Source organism: Patiria miniata, unplaced genomic scaffold (assembly GCF_015706575.1).
Source record: "Patiria miniata isolate m_02_andy unplaced genomic scaffold, ASM1570657v1 HiC_scaffold_18, whole genome shotgun sequence".
NCBI lineage: Eukaryota > Metazoa > Echinodermata > Asteroidea > Valvatida > Asterinidae > Patiria > Patiria miniata.
In genome coordinates, this window is record NW_024037056.1 from 12,482,333 (window position 1) to 12,501,098 (window position 18,766).

Below are 18,766 nucleotides of genomic sequence, written 5' to 3' on the forward strand. Positions count from 1 at the left end.
GTGCGACCCATTCTCATTTATGGGTAATTGGTAAAAACAATTAAAAGTGTAAAGTTAAAATTAAGGTCAAGTTTACTCCTAAAATAGACATTAAGAAAAATGCTGTCATAATCTTTAAACGAAACATAACATTTCGTCTCCGCATTTGGCGTTAAGAATCAACCCATAACGTAAACTAAGAAATTTGAGAGTGCACTTGAAATGCAACTCCCGGTTCAATAGAATGGTACTGACCTCATAACTTCCAGCCAATCAGCGCACGTACATTGTTGGTGGGTATTTAAAAATGGCGCGGCCGGCGACTTCGCTGTAGTGGTGACCACGTGGTTTGTAAGTTGTCAGTTTCAAAGTTTGTTCATGTATTAAAAGTTCACAATAATAAACATTATAAGGCATTACAAAGGAATGAAAATCAACCTTTTTTGCAGGGTGTATTTGTGAAGGGCAGCTAGGGCTCAAAGTTCTCAAAGTTGATGATCCACTTTTGGGTAAAATTTCACAGATCGGTATAAACAAGTTTCAATCCAAAAAAATTAAAAATACGGTATCTATATGACACAGTATAACTGAACTTGAAGGTGTAGAAAGATATGTTCGCTCTCAAATAAATTGTTTTATGTAAAAAAAAAAAATTAATGCACTCGTCATCCTACGCTGATTGAGGGCGCTCTAATGATAAATAAACGACAAAGCCTGTTGACAACATCATCGGTGTATTTATTGCGCAGTTAATATTTTGTCGCCGCTGTTTTTTGTCAGTAAATCCACGCAGATAAAGGTAAGATTTTGCGATCTTGTTATCAGTGATCATGGTGATAGCGTGATAAAGATTAGTGTCACCACTCTGCCGTCTATGTGAAATTTGAGGCTTTTGTCGGGGGAGATCGAAAAGAAAATGCATTTTTTTAATGTAAATGGATTGGTAATGTGAAATCAATAGGCAGAATGGAAACTGGCCAGACCTGTCTAAATTTTACGCTGTAGCTATTGTTACGGCAGTCGACCGTCTGGTTCCCTGACCTAATAATATTTAACGTCAGGATTTTTAGCTCTTGGAACCAGACTTTCAACCAAATGGTTCTCGGACTGTATTTCCCTTTTAAAAAAAAATCCTCCAAAACACAGATTAAGAAGAAAAGGAAATCTACCGAAAAAATGTTGAAACCTTACGCCACTTTTTTCTGCATATGTCATCTCAATGAAGGTCATTCATTGCAAATATGACGATAATTCTAGAAGTATTGACGATAAGAAACGAGTCTAAGATTGAGAAACAAAAGTTTGTTAAGGTCGATGATCTCTTAATTTCTCTCAGTTTGAATAAATAAAACACTTTTCAGGTTGCTGATGCCAATTATGCACAATGGAATGTAGAAACATGTCTCTAAAGTTGCATTCCATTTACGCACAGTTTGGGAATACATGTATGTTATCTTTTTTCTCTGGATTAATTCCTGGAATTTTATAACAGGGCTGTTGTATAGAATATAGCTTTTTATTTGTGTAATTCATTGGTCGGGTTGTTCATTTCTGTAGTCCTGTGTTTGTCATTTTGTGGTAAATTTTTGGTTTTGTTTTAGCACCATCAATATCTCTATATCAGAATTGTCAATAATCGATATATCAGAAATCCAATATCGAGAATACTCGACTTATATCTCATGTAAAGACCATAAAGATGATACTTTGATTAAATAATTTAAAAAAAGAAGAATATATAGTCCCAATTTTCCACGGCTTTCTCTGGAGCATATTGCTCACTTGTAAAACAAATCTCAACACTGACAGTTTATCAAGAACGGGCAGTTTCTTTTGAGGTTTTACATTGGGGAGACCGCAAATTCCAGCGAACGCAGAGCACAAAGCGACGCCGCTTGGCGACGTTTTTATTTCGAGTCACAAGCACAAGTTCCCACCAAGTTTTATTTTATGTTACATATTAAGTGAAACTGAAACACAAAGTAAACGCAAAAAAGGGAGCCCTTATTTTGACGATAATCTCAGTGATGCATTTTCCATGTTCTTGACATCATTCCTTAATATCGAAAATTGTGATATTCCAATATGATTAAAAAAATTGCTATCGGTGATATCAATATCAAAATAATATCGAAAAATCGAGTAATATCGAATTCAACGGTGCTTAATACTGACATGTGATAAGAATTATCAAAGTGCGTCAGTTGACATTTGATACAAATTATTGGCAAACATGACCATTGACACCGGATATTTCCTACATTAAAAATAGTTAATAAGTGGAATATTTGAAATAATTTCTGCCTGTTTTCACAGTCATTAAAAATTGTCATCCGACGTTTTGAGTCAGGGGTTAAATTTTTTGAGTTTGTCAATATTTGTCTGTTTTTTGCAAAACGGCGTTTTCAGTCACGGGTTGCATTTTTATAGTTTGTCAATATTTGTGTGACCTGCGCACACAAGTTTGTTTGTCTGGTCGATAAATCCTCATTTCCTGTTTGGCTTGTTATCGTGGGTTCAACCAACTTTTGTCAATTTATAGTTCACTTGTCATGCAGGAATTTACTTTGCTATAAATGGTAGGGTTGTGCTGAAATAAACTGATATTCGAATATTTGTTCTCCACTGAATATATCTGAATATCAGTTTTTGTGTCGCATATATAAACAAAGTTTCTGAGACACTTACCTTAATTCTGTGTTACTGTTCACACTGGAAGTACTTGTGGGGTAGGCCTAATGCACACAACGGGGACAAACATGCCGACTTGTACCCCACAATTTTTCCTTTGAAAAACGGTACCCAGAAGTGAATTCTAGAGAAAAGGGATAAAAAGAAAACAATAAAAGTACCCCAGAACTCCCATATGCTGGAACGTCCGTAGAACTAGACCAGTATGTACAAAAAGCTTTGAAAAAAATGTATAACTTCTACATGCTTTCTTGGATTCTGACGAAACTTAGATGCAGTGACCCTTGGGTGGGAAGACACAATTCTTCATCGGATTACTGAGGTCAAAGGTTATGTAGGGGTCATTAGAGGTCATTGTTCAAATATGCTTCAAATGTTTCCTTGTCTACTGAATTTGACGGATTTTCATGTAGCTTAGATGGAGTGATCCTGGTGGGGGGTTCATCGTAATTCTTTCAAAACTGGAGGTCAAAGGTCATGTAGAGGTCATTTGAGGTCATTGCACAAAATCTGACTTTTTTAAGAACCCCATATAATACGGATCGACTGCGGGAAAAGGCAACACATGCAGTCTGCGGACCACTTGTTTCTGTAAATTCATGTAAATTCATACATTTGCAGTATATGTTGCACAGTATTGTCAACATATTTGTCTTTTTAATTTTATTTGTTTCCAACAAAATTTTAGCTGTGTAGAAAGGGTAACAGCTCTTTTGAACATAATTTGGGGAGGGGGGGGGGGGAATGCCCACCTTCTCATATTTTTCAAAAGATCGGACAAGAAATTATGTATTGTTTTCACTATTACTAGTGACCAAGTGTTGTTTTGGCAAAATACAGAAATCTGAATGTCCAAGTCCCTTTTGTATTTTTCCTGGAAAAAAAATTAACCTTTTACAAAATATCTCCAAACATGTACAGTATACAGTCCTGTAATATATCCATGCGATATAAAGTAGACAAAGAATCAACAAAATATGCATGTACAGGGTACGCATCTTCCTGCTTTCACTTTCATTATTCACTCCGTAATAAATTATGAACTGTATGTGGAGTATAGTGTTCCGTTTAATAATTGAGTTTTTATAGGAGATAAAAGGGTGTTATTGTCTCTAGTACAGTGTAGTTGTCATGAATAATGTATGCTGTGTCATGTACGTATACTGTATGTATACATGTTCAGGATAGGAAGGGATAGATTGATAACACTTGAATGCACAAATTTCTACTCGTGCATGTTCTTGTTGAACAAAAACACTGTACTTCAAACATGGCTGCCTTGCAAATGACTCTCAATTATTTGTGGTTTTGCACTATCTGGAAATATGTTGTTTCTGTCATAATTGTAAAAGGTAAAAAGGTAAAGGTCCCATATTAGTCATTATTGGCCGTAGGGGCAGTGGGATGTTAGAGGTCCACTGTGTCTTGGGCGCGGCATATGAGTGGCGGGGCCCAGTCCTCTCCTCTCTTGCCTACCCTGAACGAATCAGAGTTTTCCAGTTTTTGGTTCGAATGGGATTCGAACCGCCAACCTTCCACTCCGTATATATGCAAGCTCTTACCACCCAGCTACATGCCCTCTGTTACCAAAATAAAATAATTTTTCACAAAATTACATGTACATGCACATGTGCCATACAATTTATATCTATCCATTGGTTTATTTAGATTAACATTGACTGTGAAAGGTTTTGGAGAAAGTACAAAGTGCCAATTTTCAGGGCATAATTCTCTATAAACATGATAAACAAACTATCGTTATCTGAGCCTGCTATCATTGTACAGTTAAGATTGTGGAGGATATTGTTTTTTAAAAGGGAAGTTAAGACTGATTTCCTTAAGGATTGACTGCTCGCACAGCTCATCTCAAGCGGGGTTCGGGCAATAGCGCAAACCATGGAGGAATGTGTTCTTATTCCTCCATGCGCAAACCTACAAATTGTGCCCATCATATACAGATCAATCAGTTAAAAACCTTTCATTTTTCCAATCCAACTCCAGTCGCTGGACCAAAGCACCGGCTTGTTTACTAGCCCAGGCCTATGACTAAACTACAAGAGCTTTATACCATCTAAAAACAGACATGATGTATTTGTTTTTTTACGTACACGTGTACAACTGTATTGCACAACCCCTTGGTGCATACGGTGACCATCAAAATACACCACACACACACGATGTTTTGTTTACGTCACACGACTCACTGCACACCACTGTACAATGAACATGCACAGACTAGCCTATGACATCATCACTATAGGTACGTGGTTCTATAAATAGCGCACACAGGGAAGTATATAAAAGCATTGCGGTGCAGTGTGGCAGGATTGACAATAGTTTTGTCTGCGGCTTTGTGACATAACCATCAATGCTTTAGTGGTACAGGTACATGTAAGTTTATACCTTAGGATTGTAATTTGCATAAATTGTGTGAACCAACTTCTTTAATTTGAGTTTAGATCCCATGTTTTGCTGTCAGTGTCAATCTATAGGTTTATCATAGAGGAATAAGAAGTCTTAAGTGCTGTGAACAAAGTATACTGTTACATAAAATAATGCTCACGTCTGATGGTCTAAAATCATATTAGCATTTTTGCATCTTCCTGCATGAAGCTAAATTCCAAATTTTTCGCAAATTACATGTAAACTACATGTAGTTGCATCCTTGCTCTAATGTTGCACGTTTGTTTTGGAAATTAATTGGCAACTGGCCCTGAATCAATGTTCATGTTTATCATACATGTATAACAAAGGAGATGTACATGTACTATGTACATTGTACATCTCTGCATGTACGTATAATGCATGTAGTACCATTTGTGAATGTACAGTTTTAAAATGCACTGCAAACATGGTAAATGAGTAAATTGTGTCATCAGATTTTTTTACCATTTGATGTCTTGCAGGAGATTCAGCAGCCAACCAAGGGACACAATTTTTGGGGGGCCAAAAACAAATGTGCAGGCATGCAACTTTTCCTCAGATCAGCTGATTTCCTCTTTTTATACTTCCCATGTGTGCCATTGAAAATAGAAAAACACTGTACAAAGTTTGGGAAAAATTTGAATTTCCTCTTTTTTTGTGATTTCCCAGTTGCATGCCTGAATGTGGTCCCCCAAAAAGTGGGTTCAAAAAATTACGGCGTGGGGTTCAGGGCCCACTAGGGCCCAAATTTTTTTTGATTCTAAATGCTCTGTGGTGCGATCTGAGGCAATTTTTTACCACTTTGACCATATTTTTGAGGAAAAGATGGTATATAGGCCCTACACAGTGCCTGCCTTTAAAGCGACTTCACTAAAAAAAATTGGGTTCGTTTTTTTGTTTTTTTTGGGGGGGTGGTCACCATGCCCCCCCCCCCCCGGATCCACCCTTGCAACCAACTCCATGTACGCCAATGTTGTACCAACTCCATATACACCAATGTTGGGTTTCCATTGTGCCATTTTACAATTGTCCAGTTGTCATCTTGTATAATTCCTTGTTTGTTGTTGTTATTTTCTGATAGAACAGAATCACTGTCTATCTTGAGAATGGAAGAAACACATTCCTCATCAGAAGCCCAGGAGAAGACTGAGGAGGCGGCATCAGAGGCGAAAGGAGACAGTGATGATGTCACAACTGGGGAGATGGCGGAAGATGTGGTCAAGAAATCCCTGGCCAAGTTGATCTCGCTACCCACCCCGCCAGCCAGCCCCTGCTGCGCCAACCCCCTTCGTCGAAGTCTGAGCTACCCGCCTTCGTCTAGTCACGCCTGCCGGGTCTGCGCGGGGCTCTGCGTCTGCCCTAACTGCGCCAAAAATACAGACGAAGAAGAAGGGGGTGACACAGAGGGCGGCAGACCTGCGCGAGGGAACAGACGTCGGAGACAATCCGGGGGCAGCATGCGCGCCTGCCGTCGGCACAAGCTGGCCAGTATGCGCGACTCGCTCCCGGCCTCGCGGGAGAGTCTCCAGGACGCGGAATTCGTGCTCTTCGACCTGGAGCCCAGCGTCTCAGCGGCAGGGCCTTCCACCGTCCTGTTCCCCCGGGGCGAGCAGGAGTTCGCCGAGTGCCAAGTCTGCCTCTTGGAGACCTTCGGCCGGCCCCGGCTCTGCTGCCAGCTGCACGTCTGCGACGCCTGCCTGCAGTGGTACATCCGGGAGAAAGTGCGCCACCGCGTGTTGAGCGTGCGGTGTCCGAACCCGGCCTGCTGCGACGCCATTTGCCGGGAGGAGATCCAACATCACCTCAGCAGCGAGCTGCTCCGGAAGTTCCTGCAATTCCTGATTGAGGACAACAGCGATCCTGATCAGAAGACCTGCCCGCGGTGTAACCACATCGCCAACTTCCATCAGGACGTAATGATCAGGTAGTCATTTTAATTTTTGTGGGTGTGGATAATAAAGAGTCATCTCCTTAAATAGCTGGGATAAATAGAGAACAAGTACATCAGCAATGGGTCCAAGGTTTCAAGTATTTGCAGGATTCTCAACTACTTCTCTGGAATCTTGCTGCATTGAAGTTATCAGTATTTAAACAATGCTAAGAGCTGTGGGACCTTGTTGCATTGAGCCATCAACACCAGTGCATTAAGCTGTCAATTCTGAGCTGACAAGAGCTAGTCCTATTTAACATCTCCAGTTGTTCCTGCAGAAGCGACCAAATATTCTGTTTGGCTTTTGAGATTCTTGATCTGATTTTGTAATAGGCAGGCTTCTCATGTTGCCAAGTGTTGTCATGTTTTAAGTTGTCTAGCCAAAAATCCCAGGACGGTTAGGCCAAAAAAATAAATAAGTCGGTCTCTGGTCAGCGCGCGCGTCGATTTTAATCATGCGCGTCAATCTTTTTTTTTTTCCAAAATGTTCCGCGGTAGATCCAACAGTGCCCTCTATTTCCGCACCTCCTCAATTTTTTTTACCAAAGAGCACCAAGGAATGGGAAATTGCACCAAGGCAAATGATCGAAAGCACCAAGGCAAATTATGGAGGACACCAATGTACATGAGGACACCAAAAAAGCAAAATAGTACCTACCTTGTCTGTACAATCCAAGCTTGAATAAAAAAAAAGCAAAAAAAAACAAAAAAAAAGCCGCGTGGCCGCGTCAATTCCGGAACTTTGGTCTGACCAGAGACCGAATATTTTTTTTTTTTGGCCTTATAATAGTACGGCAGATAGGTGATAGGATTGTGTCTTTGATGATACAAGCATGGCATTTGGCACACAGTCAGAGTATGTCTTAAGAAAGATGTTTGGCTATAGGGCCATCGTAGATTTGTCCTTTGCAAAAATATAGATAGCATAAGAAGCACTGGCAGCCAATTTGAAAATTTTGAAAATTGCTTGTTATTCTACCTATATTTTTAAAAGAACAAATCTTCGATGGCCCTATAGCCAAATATCTTTTTTAAGACATACTCTGACTGTGTGCCAAATGCCATGCTTGTATCGTCAAAGGCACAATTCCCCCAAATATTTCCCCTGTCTGCCCCACTACAAGAAACCTTGATTTTCTCCCCAAAACTCGATAATTAATTAAGGAACCTTCTTACTATTTGCTGTTCCATTTCCAGCAAACACAAGACGCGACCAGACGAGCAAAAGGTGACCTGCTTATGTGGCTTGCTGTGGTGTTTCCGCTGCCACGCCCCCTGGCACGAGGACATCTCCTGCAAGCAGTACCAGAGGGGGGACAGGCTGCTGAGGGAATGGGCCAAGGAGCACCACTACGGCCAGCCCAACGCCAACCGGTGTCCCAAGTGCAAGGTACAGCGTCAAAAGCAAAATGCAGACTGTTTGCCCGTCCTAGAGGGCCAGCCTAGCCTCCTCTTTGTGCCTATCTTACTGGCTGACTGGTGAGCCGGGCAGTGCTATTGTATAGGACTACCCTGTATGGGCTTCGTGCGCCAACAAAAGAGCGTGCGTTTAAGGATGAATAAGGATATTTAGAAATAGCCAGAAAAAGGTACTTGTACACGGAGTCCATGGGCTGTGCCATGCTTGGTACGTCAAAAATAATAGTTTCAATCAGTTATCTCCTTTGTCGCATCTTTAGGTATACATTCAGCGGAGTTCAGGCTGTGACAACATGACCTGCAGTCAGTGCCGCACCTCTTTCTGCTACCGCTGCGGAGAGCGCTTCCACTACTTCAAATTCTTCGGCAACCACTACTCGGCCTTTAGCGTGTTCGGCTGCAAGTACCGCTTGCTGCCCAACAAGCCGGTCAAGCGAAGGCTGATTCGAGGCGCCCTCTTTGGTGAGAATTTGGCTTTGTAAACTGAATTTGGTTAGGTTAAAGGTCAAAGGTCATCTAGGGGTCAAATGAGGTCATTGTTGTTTTTGGTTAGGTAAACTGAAGAGTGCTCTCATAAGAAAAGTCAGACTTCACTCTCACCAAACTTGGTGACAATCTTTAGGTAGGGGGACATGACTTGAGACATCAGGTCAAAGATCATCTAGGGGTCAAATGAGGTCATTGTTGAGTTTGTTTAGGTACACTGAAAATTGTGCTTACTAACTGACTGTATAAATACTGCCAGCATGCCAGGGGGATCGCGCAAGATTAACTTGCAGTATTTTCTGAACTATTATAGGATGCAAGGTTGCCGCGGCGCCAGTGTGCATCACGCTAGCCGTTGGAGTGGGATGCGTTCTGCTGGTGTCTTTGGGCCCGGCTTACGCAACGTACGCTGCCTGCCGCGAGTACAAGAACCGACGCTACGAGCGACAGCGCCAGCGGCAGTTCCATATGCACCGCCAATACCTGGAGTACAGCCATCAGCTCTACAGTGGGTAAGTTAACAATGGTATGGTGCTTGTGTTCTTGGGCAGGACAGTTTACATTCATTGGAGTACTTAGAGCCGGTACTTAGTATTCAGCCACATTGGTATGACCGTGTGAAGGTACAAGTTTATATGACACTTACATGTAATACCAAAGTTTCAAAGCGCTTCACATATTACCCCCGTTCATCGGGCCATGAGACCAGTTTCGCTGCAGCAGCTCGAGATCAGCGCAATCTGGTCTCTACTCTCACAGGTACCCATAATACTCCTGGGTGGAGAGAGGCAATTGTAGTAAAGTGCCCTGCTTAAGATCAAAATCTCCATGTTCTCTATCAGAGCTTGAACCAGTGTTGGAGCAAAGGCTCTGTCATCCAAGGCCAAGGTTTTGACCCTCAAGGCCAAGGTTTTGACCCTCAAGCCTTAAGGCTAAGACCAAGGCTTACCCTCAAGGCCAAGGCCCTAAAATCCAGCCTAAGGCAGCCCCATGGCCAAGGCTGAGCATCAAGGCACTACATCACTGGTTTGAACCCACATATCATTGCACCAGATGTAAAAAATTGCAGGTCAACACCCTCAGACTTGCAACTTCATCTTACTGAAGAAACATCTTGCAGTACATGTAAAGTAAAGTAAAGTAAATGTAAAGTCTGTCCCGAGCCAATGTGGCCCATCAGGCCGGCGTTTATCTCCAGTTTCAGTAGCATGAAACGACTGAGAATATTTCTATTCCCCCTGGATGGGATGCCAGTCCATCACAGGTTACTCCCCAGCTAATGCCGGTACCCATTTGTACTCCTGGGTGGAGAGAGGCAAGTGGGGGTGAAGTGGCTTGCCCAAGGACACGACATATGACTTGTGACTGGATTCGAACCCCGGATCGTCTGATCAGGAGTTACGAACCCTAACCACAAGACTCCTGCACTTAGTGTAACTGAAGAAATAAAGGTCTTGCAGTACACGTAGTGTCACAAATATGAAATAAAGACATCCTTATTGTTTCGTCTTAATTCACAGAATAGACAGAGACATTCCGGATATGAAACCGCGAGCTGCAACCCTAATTGAAATCCCACATGTTCCAATTCCACCAGACTAGACTGCACTGAAGACTCCAATTCTTTAACAGAGGTACATGCATGGAAACCATGACTGGAGTAAGCTTTTATGAATAGAAATTAACCCTAACCCCTCAAAATCCTTTAAAACCTACCAGGAGCTTTTTAGGATTTTATAGGACTGAGGAAGCTATACAGCCTAACCACTATTACTTTAAATGGGGCTTGATGCCCCTTGAAACTTAGTAGGTACAAAGAGTGTGCCATTGGGTTCCTGCACAGTGGAGGATTTTGTAGGATTGAGGAAGGTAGAGTCCAGCCACTATTACTTTACATGGGGCTTGATGCATCTTGAAACTTGGTAAGTACAAAGAGTGTGCCATTGGGTTCCTGCACATTGTAGGATTTTGTAGGATTGAGGAAGGTAGAGCCCAGCCACTATTACTTTACATGGGGCTTGATCCATCTTGAAACTTGGTAGATACAAAGAGTGTGCCATTGGGTTCCTGCACAGTGGTGGATTTTGTAGGATTGAGGAAAGTAGAGCCCAGCCACTATTACTTTACATGGGGCTTGATGGCCATCTTGAAACTTGGTAGGTACAAAGAGTGTGCCATTGGGTTCCTACACAGTGGTGGATTTTGTAGGATTGAGGAAAGTAGAGCCCAGCCACTATTACTTTTCATGGAGCTTAATGCATTTTGAAACTTGGTAGGTGCAAAAAGTGTGCCATTGGACAGGGGTGGATTTTGGAGGATATAGAAAGGCCATATATAGTTAAAAATGCACGAGGTTAGGATTAATAGGTTATGTATTCTCTATTACTTCACACGATGTCCGTGTTATCAGGAGTTACAGTTATGATAATTTGTCATGTGATCACATGTCATGTGATAACATTAGACCAATCAGAATATACATCTGTTTCCCAGATATAAATAAATGAATATATAGTATGCATATATTAAACAGTGGTGCAGTGTCGGAAAAAAAATTCAACTATTCAAAATTTGTATTAGAATGCAATGAGGGTTAAGCCATGTAAGCATTGTCATGTGACAACAGTTGACCAATCAGAGTACAAAGATGTCTGATGTGTTTCTAAAATATGTAAAACAAATGCGTTCAAACCCAATTTCCTATCAAATTCAAGAGTTCATTATGGGAACTTTTTATAGTGCCGCATGTCAGTACATGAACTACATGTACATGTATATTTACTCTGCATTTATATTTTAATAGTAATTTTGCAAGAAATTATACTCTGTATGAGAAAAAAAAAGAATCACACTTCGTGAGCCCAAAAATTTATTAAATATATATATTTTGCATGAAAGATTAATAAATCAGTGAATTTCTTTGGCAACTTATTTGAAATGCGAGATATGTAAACCAGTTTGATTATGCGAAGAGCATGTGGATAAATACGAAGAAAACTCGAGGTGGGATAATGATGAAAATTGATTAATTCTTAATTAGAATTATTAATATTAACTAAAAATGGTATTTTGAGCAAAATATTCATTTGCACTTTCCTTTCATGTCACGCACAATTATGTTACCATTTTCAAAAAGACTTGAAGTTTATGAGAAAAAGAAAACACTCTTTCTTAAGTTAGTCAACATCACTATTTATTTAGTCACTATTAAATTCAGATTTGCTAATGGCTGGTCCATTTTGGCGTCAACATTCCATGTATGAGGCAATTTTGTTTCTTTTAATTTATTTTATTATTTTTATTATTTATTTGTTGTTCAAGTTGTCAGAACGTACAAGCTTACGCTGTGCATGTTTCGAGTATGTTGTTATAGAACCCCTCCCCCCCCCACCAAAACAAATAAATGAAGAAATAAATACATGAAATAATAATTCTTGTTACATTACAATATAACGTCTGGTGTATTATACTATAACCAGGTTTTCAAAAATTATAAAGTGCAAAAATTTCGATTTCTTGCAGTTCATTCCCCCCCCCCCTTCCTTAAATGCAGTGTAGATGAAAGTAATGTAGTGCTAATTGTAAGTGTGAAATGAAAAGTGTTTTAGTCGACTCCAAGTGCACGTCTGAAAAGCATGCTTACGTATTGACTCCGTGCATAAACAGCAGATGAAGTTTTGTGACCATTTTCGGGAGCGCCCCCGCGGGAGGGACACGCCATGTGCTCGTAGTGGTTTGCGCGTGTAGATGGCTCTAAGTACACACGATTATTGTGAAGTTCCGTGGCCTCATGGAGCGTTGAATTCTGCAGGTTGTGGGTTCGAGTCCAGCCTGCGGCTATGGTGCGTGTGCCCTTGGGCAAGGCACTTTGTCACTCATTGCTTCTCCCCACCCAGGAGTGGGTACCTGTGAGGGTAGAGATGGTTATTGTGGTTGAGTTTCGCTGCTTTGCGCCGAAATGGTAGCATCGAGATGTACATGTATATACTCCCCAGGGAGCTGAAATTGTCTTTGGAATGTTTCATTGGCCCAATGAGCAGGGTAATAATGATGTAGCACCTTGAGCACCAATAAGCCTTTTCGGAGTTCCAACTGCGCGCATTCGTAACCTGTGACAACGCACATTGTTTGTCTCAAATGCCCTTTGACAGTACCCACAATGCACAAACAGCCTTTTTGTAAAGTCAGTGGCGCGATGATGTCAAAGGCCATTTGAGACAAACAATGCGCGTTGTCACAGGTTACGAATGCGCAGTTGGAACTCCGAAAAGGCTTATACTAGTGGGTACGTGCGCTATATAAATACGCATTATTTTTATTATTCTGAAAATGCGCATGCCATAGTGTCTTCGTGTGAGCGTCGGACAGCAGCAGTGCATTCAAATGTCTCTCCCAATGGTCTCCCTAACTCTCCCTTTTTAACCGTTGAGGGGGTACTTGTGCGCGGAGCCCGTAGCAGGAATTATAATAGGAATCATGTTTGCGTGTTGTCTTGAGTTTTTTCAGCATATTTTGGGTTTCAGATCGAAAGGACCCACCGTGAAACCAACTGTTCTTTGTGCAACACTGCAACCAACAATGCAAATTTAAGTCTCCACTTGTGGGCCAACAAAGGAATTTTTATTGGGTGAAAATTATGGTATATATCAAAAGTTTTGTGAAATTTGCAAGCTGGTACATGTATAATGGCATCAAGCATTTAAACACCATTTCAGTATATTCACAGAAGATAAAGAGAAAAATTTTGCAAATTTGACTTTATAATTATTCCTTGATTGTAAACGATAAGAAAAATTATATCAATATAAATAATTGTACAAAGCATATCAATAGCTATTTTTTCATTCGTGTAAAAAAAGCGCTTTCAGCAGTGTTACTGTTAGATGTGATTTACTAATTGTTTATATATGTGGTGCACTAATTTCTAGTGTTTAGTTTTGAGTCGAGATTTTGTTCAGATGAAAACCATTCATTATTCACACACATATGTAATTGGGGCTGATTTATGTCATTGCTAAGCGCAACATTTTCTGCTAACAGACATGTCCTTTAAAAAAAGAGCAGAGCCCAAATTCTTGGCTCTGCTTAGGCCTACTGTTAGCAAAAAATCCCTGCTTAGTGTAGTAGAAAACTGTGTGCTAATTAAGTGTATTTCACGGATTAGTGAGGATTTTGGCTTATGTGCATGCATACATCTCGTAACTAAGCATTGTGTGCTTACAGGGTTAACACAAAATGGTGAGCGTAAGCTATGAAATTGGGCCCTTGCTAATTGAGGTGGCAGAATTGTTGCCATAGCAACCGTCTCCTGCTTCTTGCAATATTTTATTTTGTACGTTGCCATGCCGGTAAGTCATGTTGAAATAATCTAGCCATATGTACCTCAATTAACGAAAAGCCACTTTCATATTTTGGGTTGTTTTTGTATACATGAATGCCTGCAAAATCACACTTTATTTGTTAATTTGTGAAATATGCAAGGTACAAGTTGTAAAAGCTTTCTGATAACATGTAAGCAGAACCACTTTCATGTACTTTCTGCTGATATTAACATGTACTGTTCTAGGAGATTCTGGTGCATTAGGTAATATGCAACATTATTTTGGTCTTGCTGTAATTTTCAGAAATGGATGGATTTGGGGGTTAGTATTTCATAGCAAATATTGTTACACCCTCTGTTTTGTGTTCACAGATGCTGGAAAAACCAAGGTTAGCATTTTATAGTAAATATTGTTACACTGACCTGTGTGAAGTTTTGTGTTCATAGATGCTGGAAAAACCAAGAAAAACATGCTGTTCTTGTAGTGTGGTTCTCTGACCCTTCTTCTGGTGATATGGAGCAAATTATAGACATCAGGGAATTGTGCGGTCGGGGAATCAGACTAGCTGGCTTACACATGCTCATATATATGTGCAACCAATTACAAACAAAATGTGGACTAACTAGATTTGGTAAATTGAGGGCAGTATTTGAATTTTTTTTTCTTCTAAAGATGGTCAGGCGACCATCGTTGGAAATTGATACAAAACTTTTCTTGAAAATGGCAGCACATCAGGTGCCATGATTTCACAGGATGCTTGAGACTATTATTCACTTACAATAAAGGGAAGTATTTCATAATTTTTTTGGGGGGGGGGGGGGGTATTTGCAAATGTTGTATCTACATGTACCTCAAAGGGTGATAAAATAAAGCTTTGAAATTGTCATTATGTATCATATATATATAGCAGTTTTGTACATGTTATGATTATTTTGTTTGTTTAAACTTTAAAGAGTGGTATATTTTTCCCCCGTGTTATACCTGCAGTGTTGCAAAACTCGAGCTTTATTGTAACTAACCAAAGAATGTCATGAATGAAAAACTGATTTTATGTTGTGCACTAATAATTTAAATTCAATTGATTATTTGGTTGATTGTTCAAGTAAACGTAATGCAGCCTTTGAATGTTAAAATGATGGCATGCTTGATTTGTATGGTTTGTTGTGTGGTACCCGCGGTCAAGATGTGTTTTAAAGAATATGTTCGTACATACAAAATATGCTGTGATTCGAACACCTAAATACACCTTTATTCATCCTCTTCGTTTTTTTTTACATAAAAATAAAAGACTTCAAGCGTGCAGATAATTTTCTTTTTCAACCAGAAATTAATATATACAAAGCATTCAATATCACATTACCCATCACCACTTTGCATACAGAAAATTTTATTATTTTTTAGAAAATAAAAAGCGCAGGATTTTCAAATTTTAAATTCTTTTCAGCTTTTGCAGAAAAAAAATACCAAGAATTGTTCCTAGTGCTCCAATAATTCTAAGTTACGCACTGTACATTTATACAACACATTTATTAGGCCGAGTACAAAAATAAAATAGTTTCTCGTCTGAGTTTTTGGAAAAAATGAAGTGGTTTTTTCCCCAAGATGGCCGAATTTCCAAGATGGCGAATGGATTCTTCCTTTTTCCCCCCGACTCTTTTGCTGATCATTGTTTGTTGGAGAAAAAGAAAAACTATAAATTTTGACAATATATTTGCAAAATATATTGCAAATGTGTGAACTAAAAAAAAGGGGGGGGGGCAGGAAAAAGGAACTCATGCAGAGACGAGAAGCCGTTTTATTTTTTTCAGTTGGCCTCATTCCAAACCACGAAGGGTAACTTCATTTGCACCGAAACATTTTTAGCTCAAAAAAATTCATTTTTTAAAAATTAAAAGCAGCCTTCAAGAAGAAGTAAAGAAAACAGCACCAGTACACAGATCGGATGTTTCGTTCTTAAAAATCGCTACGCGGAGAGAAATAGCTTGAAATAGTGGGATTTACAGCTAGTCTAAATTTGGCCAAAGATTTGGCTTCAACTAAGAAATTGACTGGAGGGGTTCGAACCTGCGACTTCTGGATTGCCATTCTAGTGCTCTACCAACTGAGCCATCCAGCCTAGAATGCAAGGTCTCCAAATTAGACAATCTTGTTCAATGTTCATCTTTCGTTAATTTTGTGCAATAATTATTACAGCATAAACAACTGAGTAAGTGGTGATTCAAAAACCTAAATACTAAAAAAAAAAATGAATTTTCGCCACCAATTTCGACTAGAAATGAACTAGGACCTTTTCAACCCCAAAATTTCCCCAGATATCGTAAAATCAAAAATTCAACCAAACCATGATGAAATAGATTTAATTGCCTTAACTCATTTATGGAAAAATGTGACCTGTTCTGTCAAAAGTAGACGCTTCTGGGCAGAGGTTGAAATTGAGATAGGGCCAAAAAATGCTGTGGGGGTGATTTTTTTTCAATTTTCAAATTTTTGCATATTTGTAATCCTGAACATGTCTAAAATATACTATAAAAGTTTGAAACCCTAATTTAAACTTTACATGTAGTATTTTCGATCATTTGTTAAGGTGTATCAGTTAAAGAAATTACTGTTTTGTGACGTTCGTGGCCATTTTCTCCGTTTTCTACTTTTCGACACAATGAACTTCAAAATAGCATAACTCTGCCCAGGAATGACCGGTTTCAAAACTTAAACCACCTATTAAAAGGAAAAAGAACATATTTTAACAATATGCAAAAATCTCATTTTTGACCTTATGCCCAGAAAAGTCTGATTTTGACAGAACTAGGTCACAAATAGTCTGGAAATCATGGAAAAATATTGAAAGTCTTTTGTATTCACATGGTTGCAAATATCAATCACTGAAATGATCTAAATAAATTAATTTTCGGGGCAAGTAAATCTCTGAAAATGAGGAGAGATAATTTGAATGGAAATCCTATTGAGACACTTGATGGTGTAAGATACATGTAGAATATTCTAGTTTTGAATTCTTTGAAGTCAAAGGCGCTTAAACAGAATTTCCGATGTAGGTAAATTATGTGAATAATTTCAAAGGTATTCGCTGGCGTAGTTGTGACGTTACTCGAGATCAACTTGGTGCTACCATGATTACTGGTTTGCGCACACTGCAACGGTCCAGTAAACAACGTGGTTTGGCTATGGCTGTTGACTGATGCCCCCAAAAAATCCTTTCCAATATGGATATTTACGAGGTCTCTTGGAGTGATACTAATGACTCTAACATATGTTAATCCGGTGTCTCACGGAAACTCTCCATTCAACCCAAACTCCCCATTTTACTGATAACTGGTACCTGCCGGGTGGACCATCAAGGCTGTCACTGAAAATTGTCCTTACTAACTGCCTGTACATGTATACAAACTGGCAGCATGCCAGGGGATCGCGCAAGTTAGACTTGCAGTATTTGTAACTAATGCACAGCAGCTTTTCTCAAGGTTAATTATATTTTAACTTCACCAAAAAAAATAAAACATTCAGTATTTGTTACAATTCCAAAAAATGTTACAACTCTGTAATTTTCACCAAGGCCTGAACAATTTTTCACTATGTACACGACAATTTTTTGTTCCAAAGAGACCAAAATTATGAAAACTGTGTAATACTGTTAGATACAGGGATGGGGATGGGGATATATCAGAACTATTACCTTGGGAAAAGTGGGGAATATTTTTGAAATATCAAAGGCACTTGAAATGGAAGTACAATATCAAACTGGTCTGCCATTCCTATAGGGTCTCGTACACGTATTTAGTAATCACCACAAAAAAAGAAGTCCACACTCTTTGGAGGGTCATAATTTTCAATCTGATCGTCTTATGATGACATCAGTTATATAGACCTTTGGGGAATTTTGTTAGCTACATTTTGACGTTTTCTACCAAAGACTGTAAATCGTCCAAGATTGACAACGGTTTATGAAAAGTGATGCAGTTTGAAAATTTGCAAATTTAAAGAATACGCAAGGAGAAGTTGCTAGATACAAACACAGACGCCCTAAGTGTTCCCTATCGACTGCACAGTGCCCGAACAAAGCGCGAGTAATTCAATTTCGCGTGTTCCCATGCATGCAAGCACTGTGAAATCGGTATTCCCTGCCGTTCATTTTAGGCATCGTAACGTTGTCACGCAGCAATTTCCAATCGCGTACTCTCTAAATTTGCAACTTCACAAAAAAACTGGATCAGTTTTCATAAGCCGTTGTCAATGTTGGACAATTTACAGTCTTTGGTAGTCAACGGGTATCAAAATGTAGCTTACAACATTCCCCAAAGGTCTGTATAAATGACGTCATCATAAGACGATCAGATTCGAAATTATGACCCCTCCAATGAGTCATACAATCTCCTATTTTTGGCTGTTTAGTATGGTAGCCAGGTTAACTTTCATTGTTTATACTATCAGAGTAAGCTTGGGAAAACCTCTCTGCTAGCCAGGCTACCAGACATTTGAACGCAGAACTAATCACTAACAATCA

At 39.6% G+C, this 18,766-nt stretch overlaps 1 protein-coding gene across 5 annotated transcripts; it reads left to right on the forward strand.

The window, feature by feature from the left end:
• Nucleotides 1-666: 666 nt before the first annotated feature.
• Nucleotides 667-10,670, forward strand: LOC119724646 (probable E3 ubiquitin-protein ligase RNF217). Of its 5 annotated transcripts, none has more exons than XM_038195787.1 (6): nt 667-778; nt 6,176-7,018; nt 8,222-8,414; nt 8,704-8,905; nt 9,243-9,441; nt 10,450-10,670. In XM_038195787.1, exons 2-6 carry the CDS (start codon nt 6,201-6,203, stop codon nt 10,529-10,531), a joined length of 1,494 nt encoding a protein of 497 aa, XP_038051715.1. In that variant the 5' UTR covers nt 667-778; nt 6,176-6,200; the 3' UTR covers nt 10,532-10,670. The 5 variants fall into 5 exon arrangements, with proteins under 5 accessions (XP_038051715.1, XP_038051716.1, XP_038051718.1 ...); XM_038195788.1 differs by having other exon boundaries at nt 6,181-7,018; XM_038195790.1 differs by lacking the exon at nt 667-778 and adding an exon at nt 4,976-5,061 and having other exon boundaries at nt 6,181-7,018.
• Nucleotides 10,671-18,766: the final 8,096 nt, after the last annotated feature.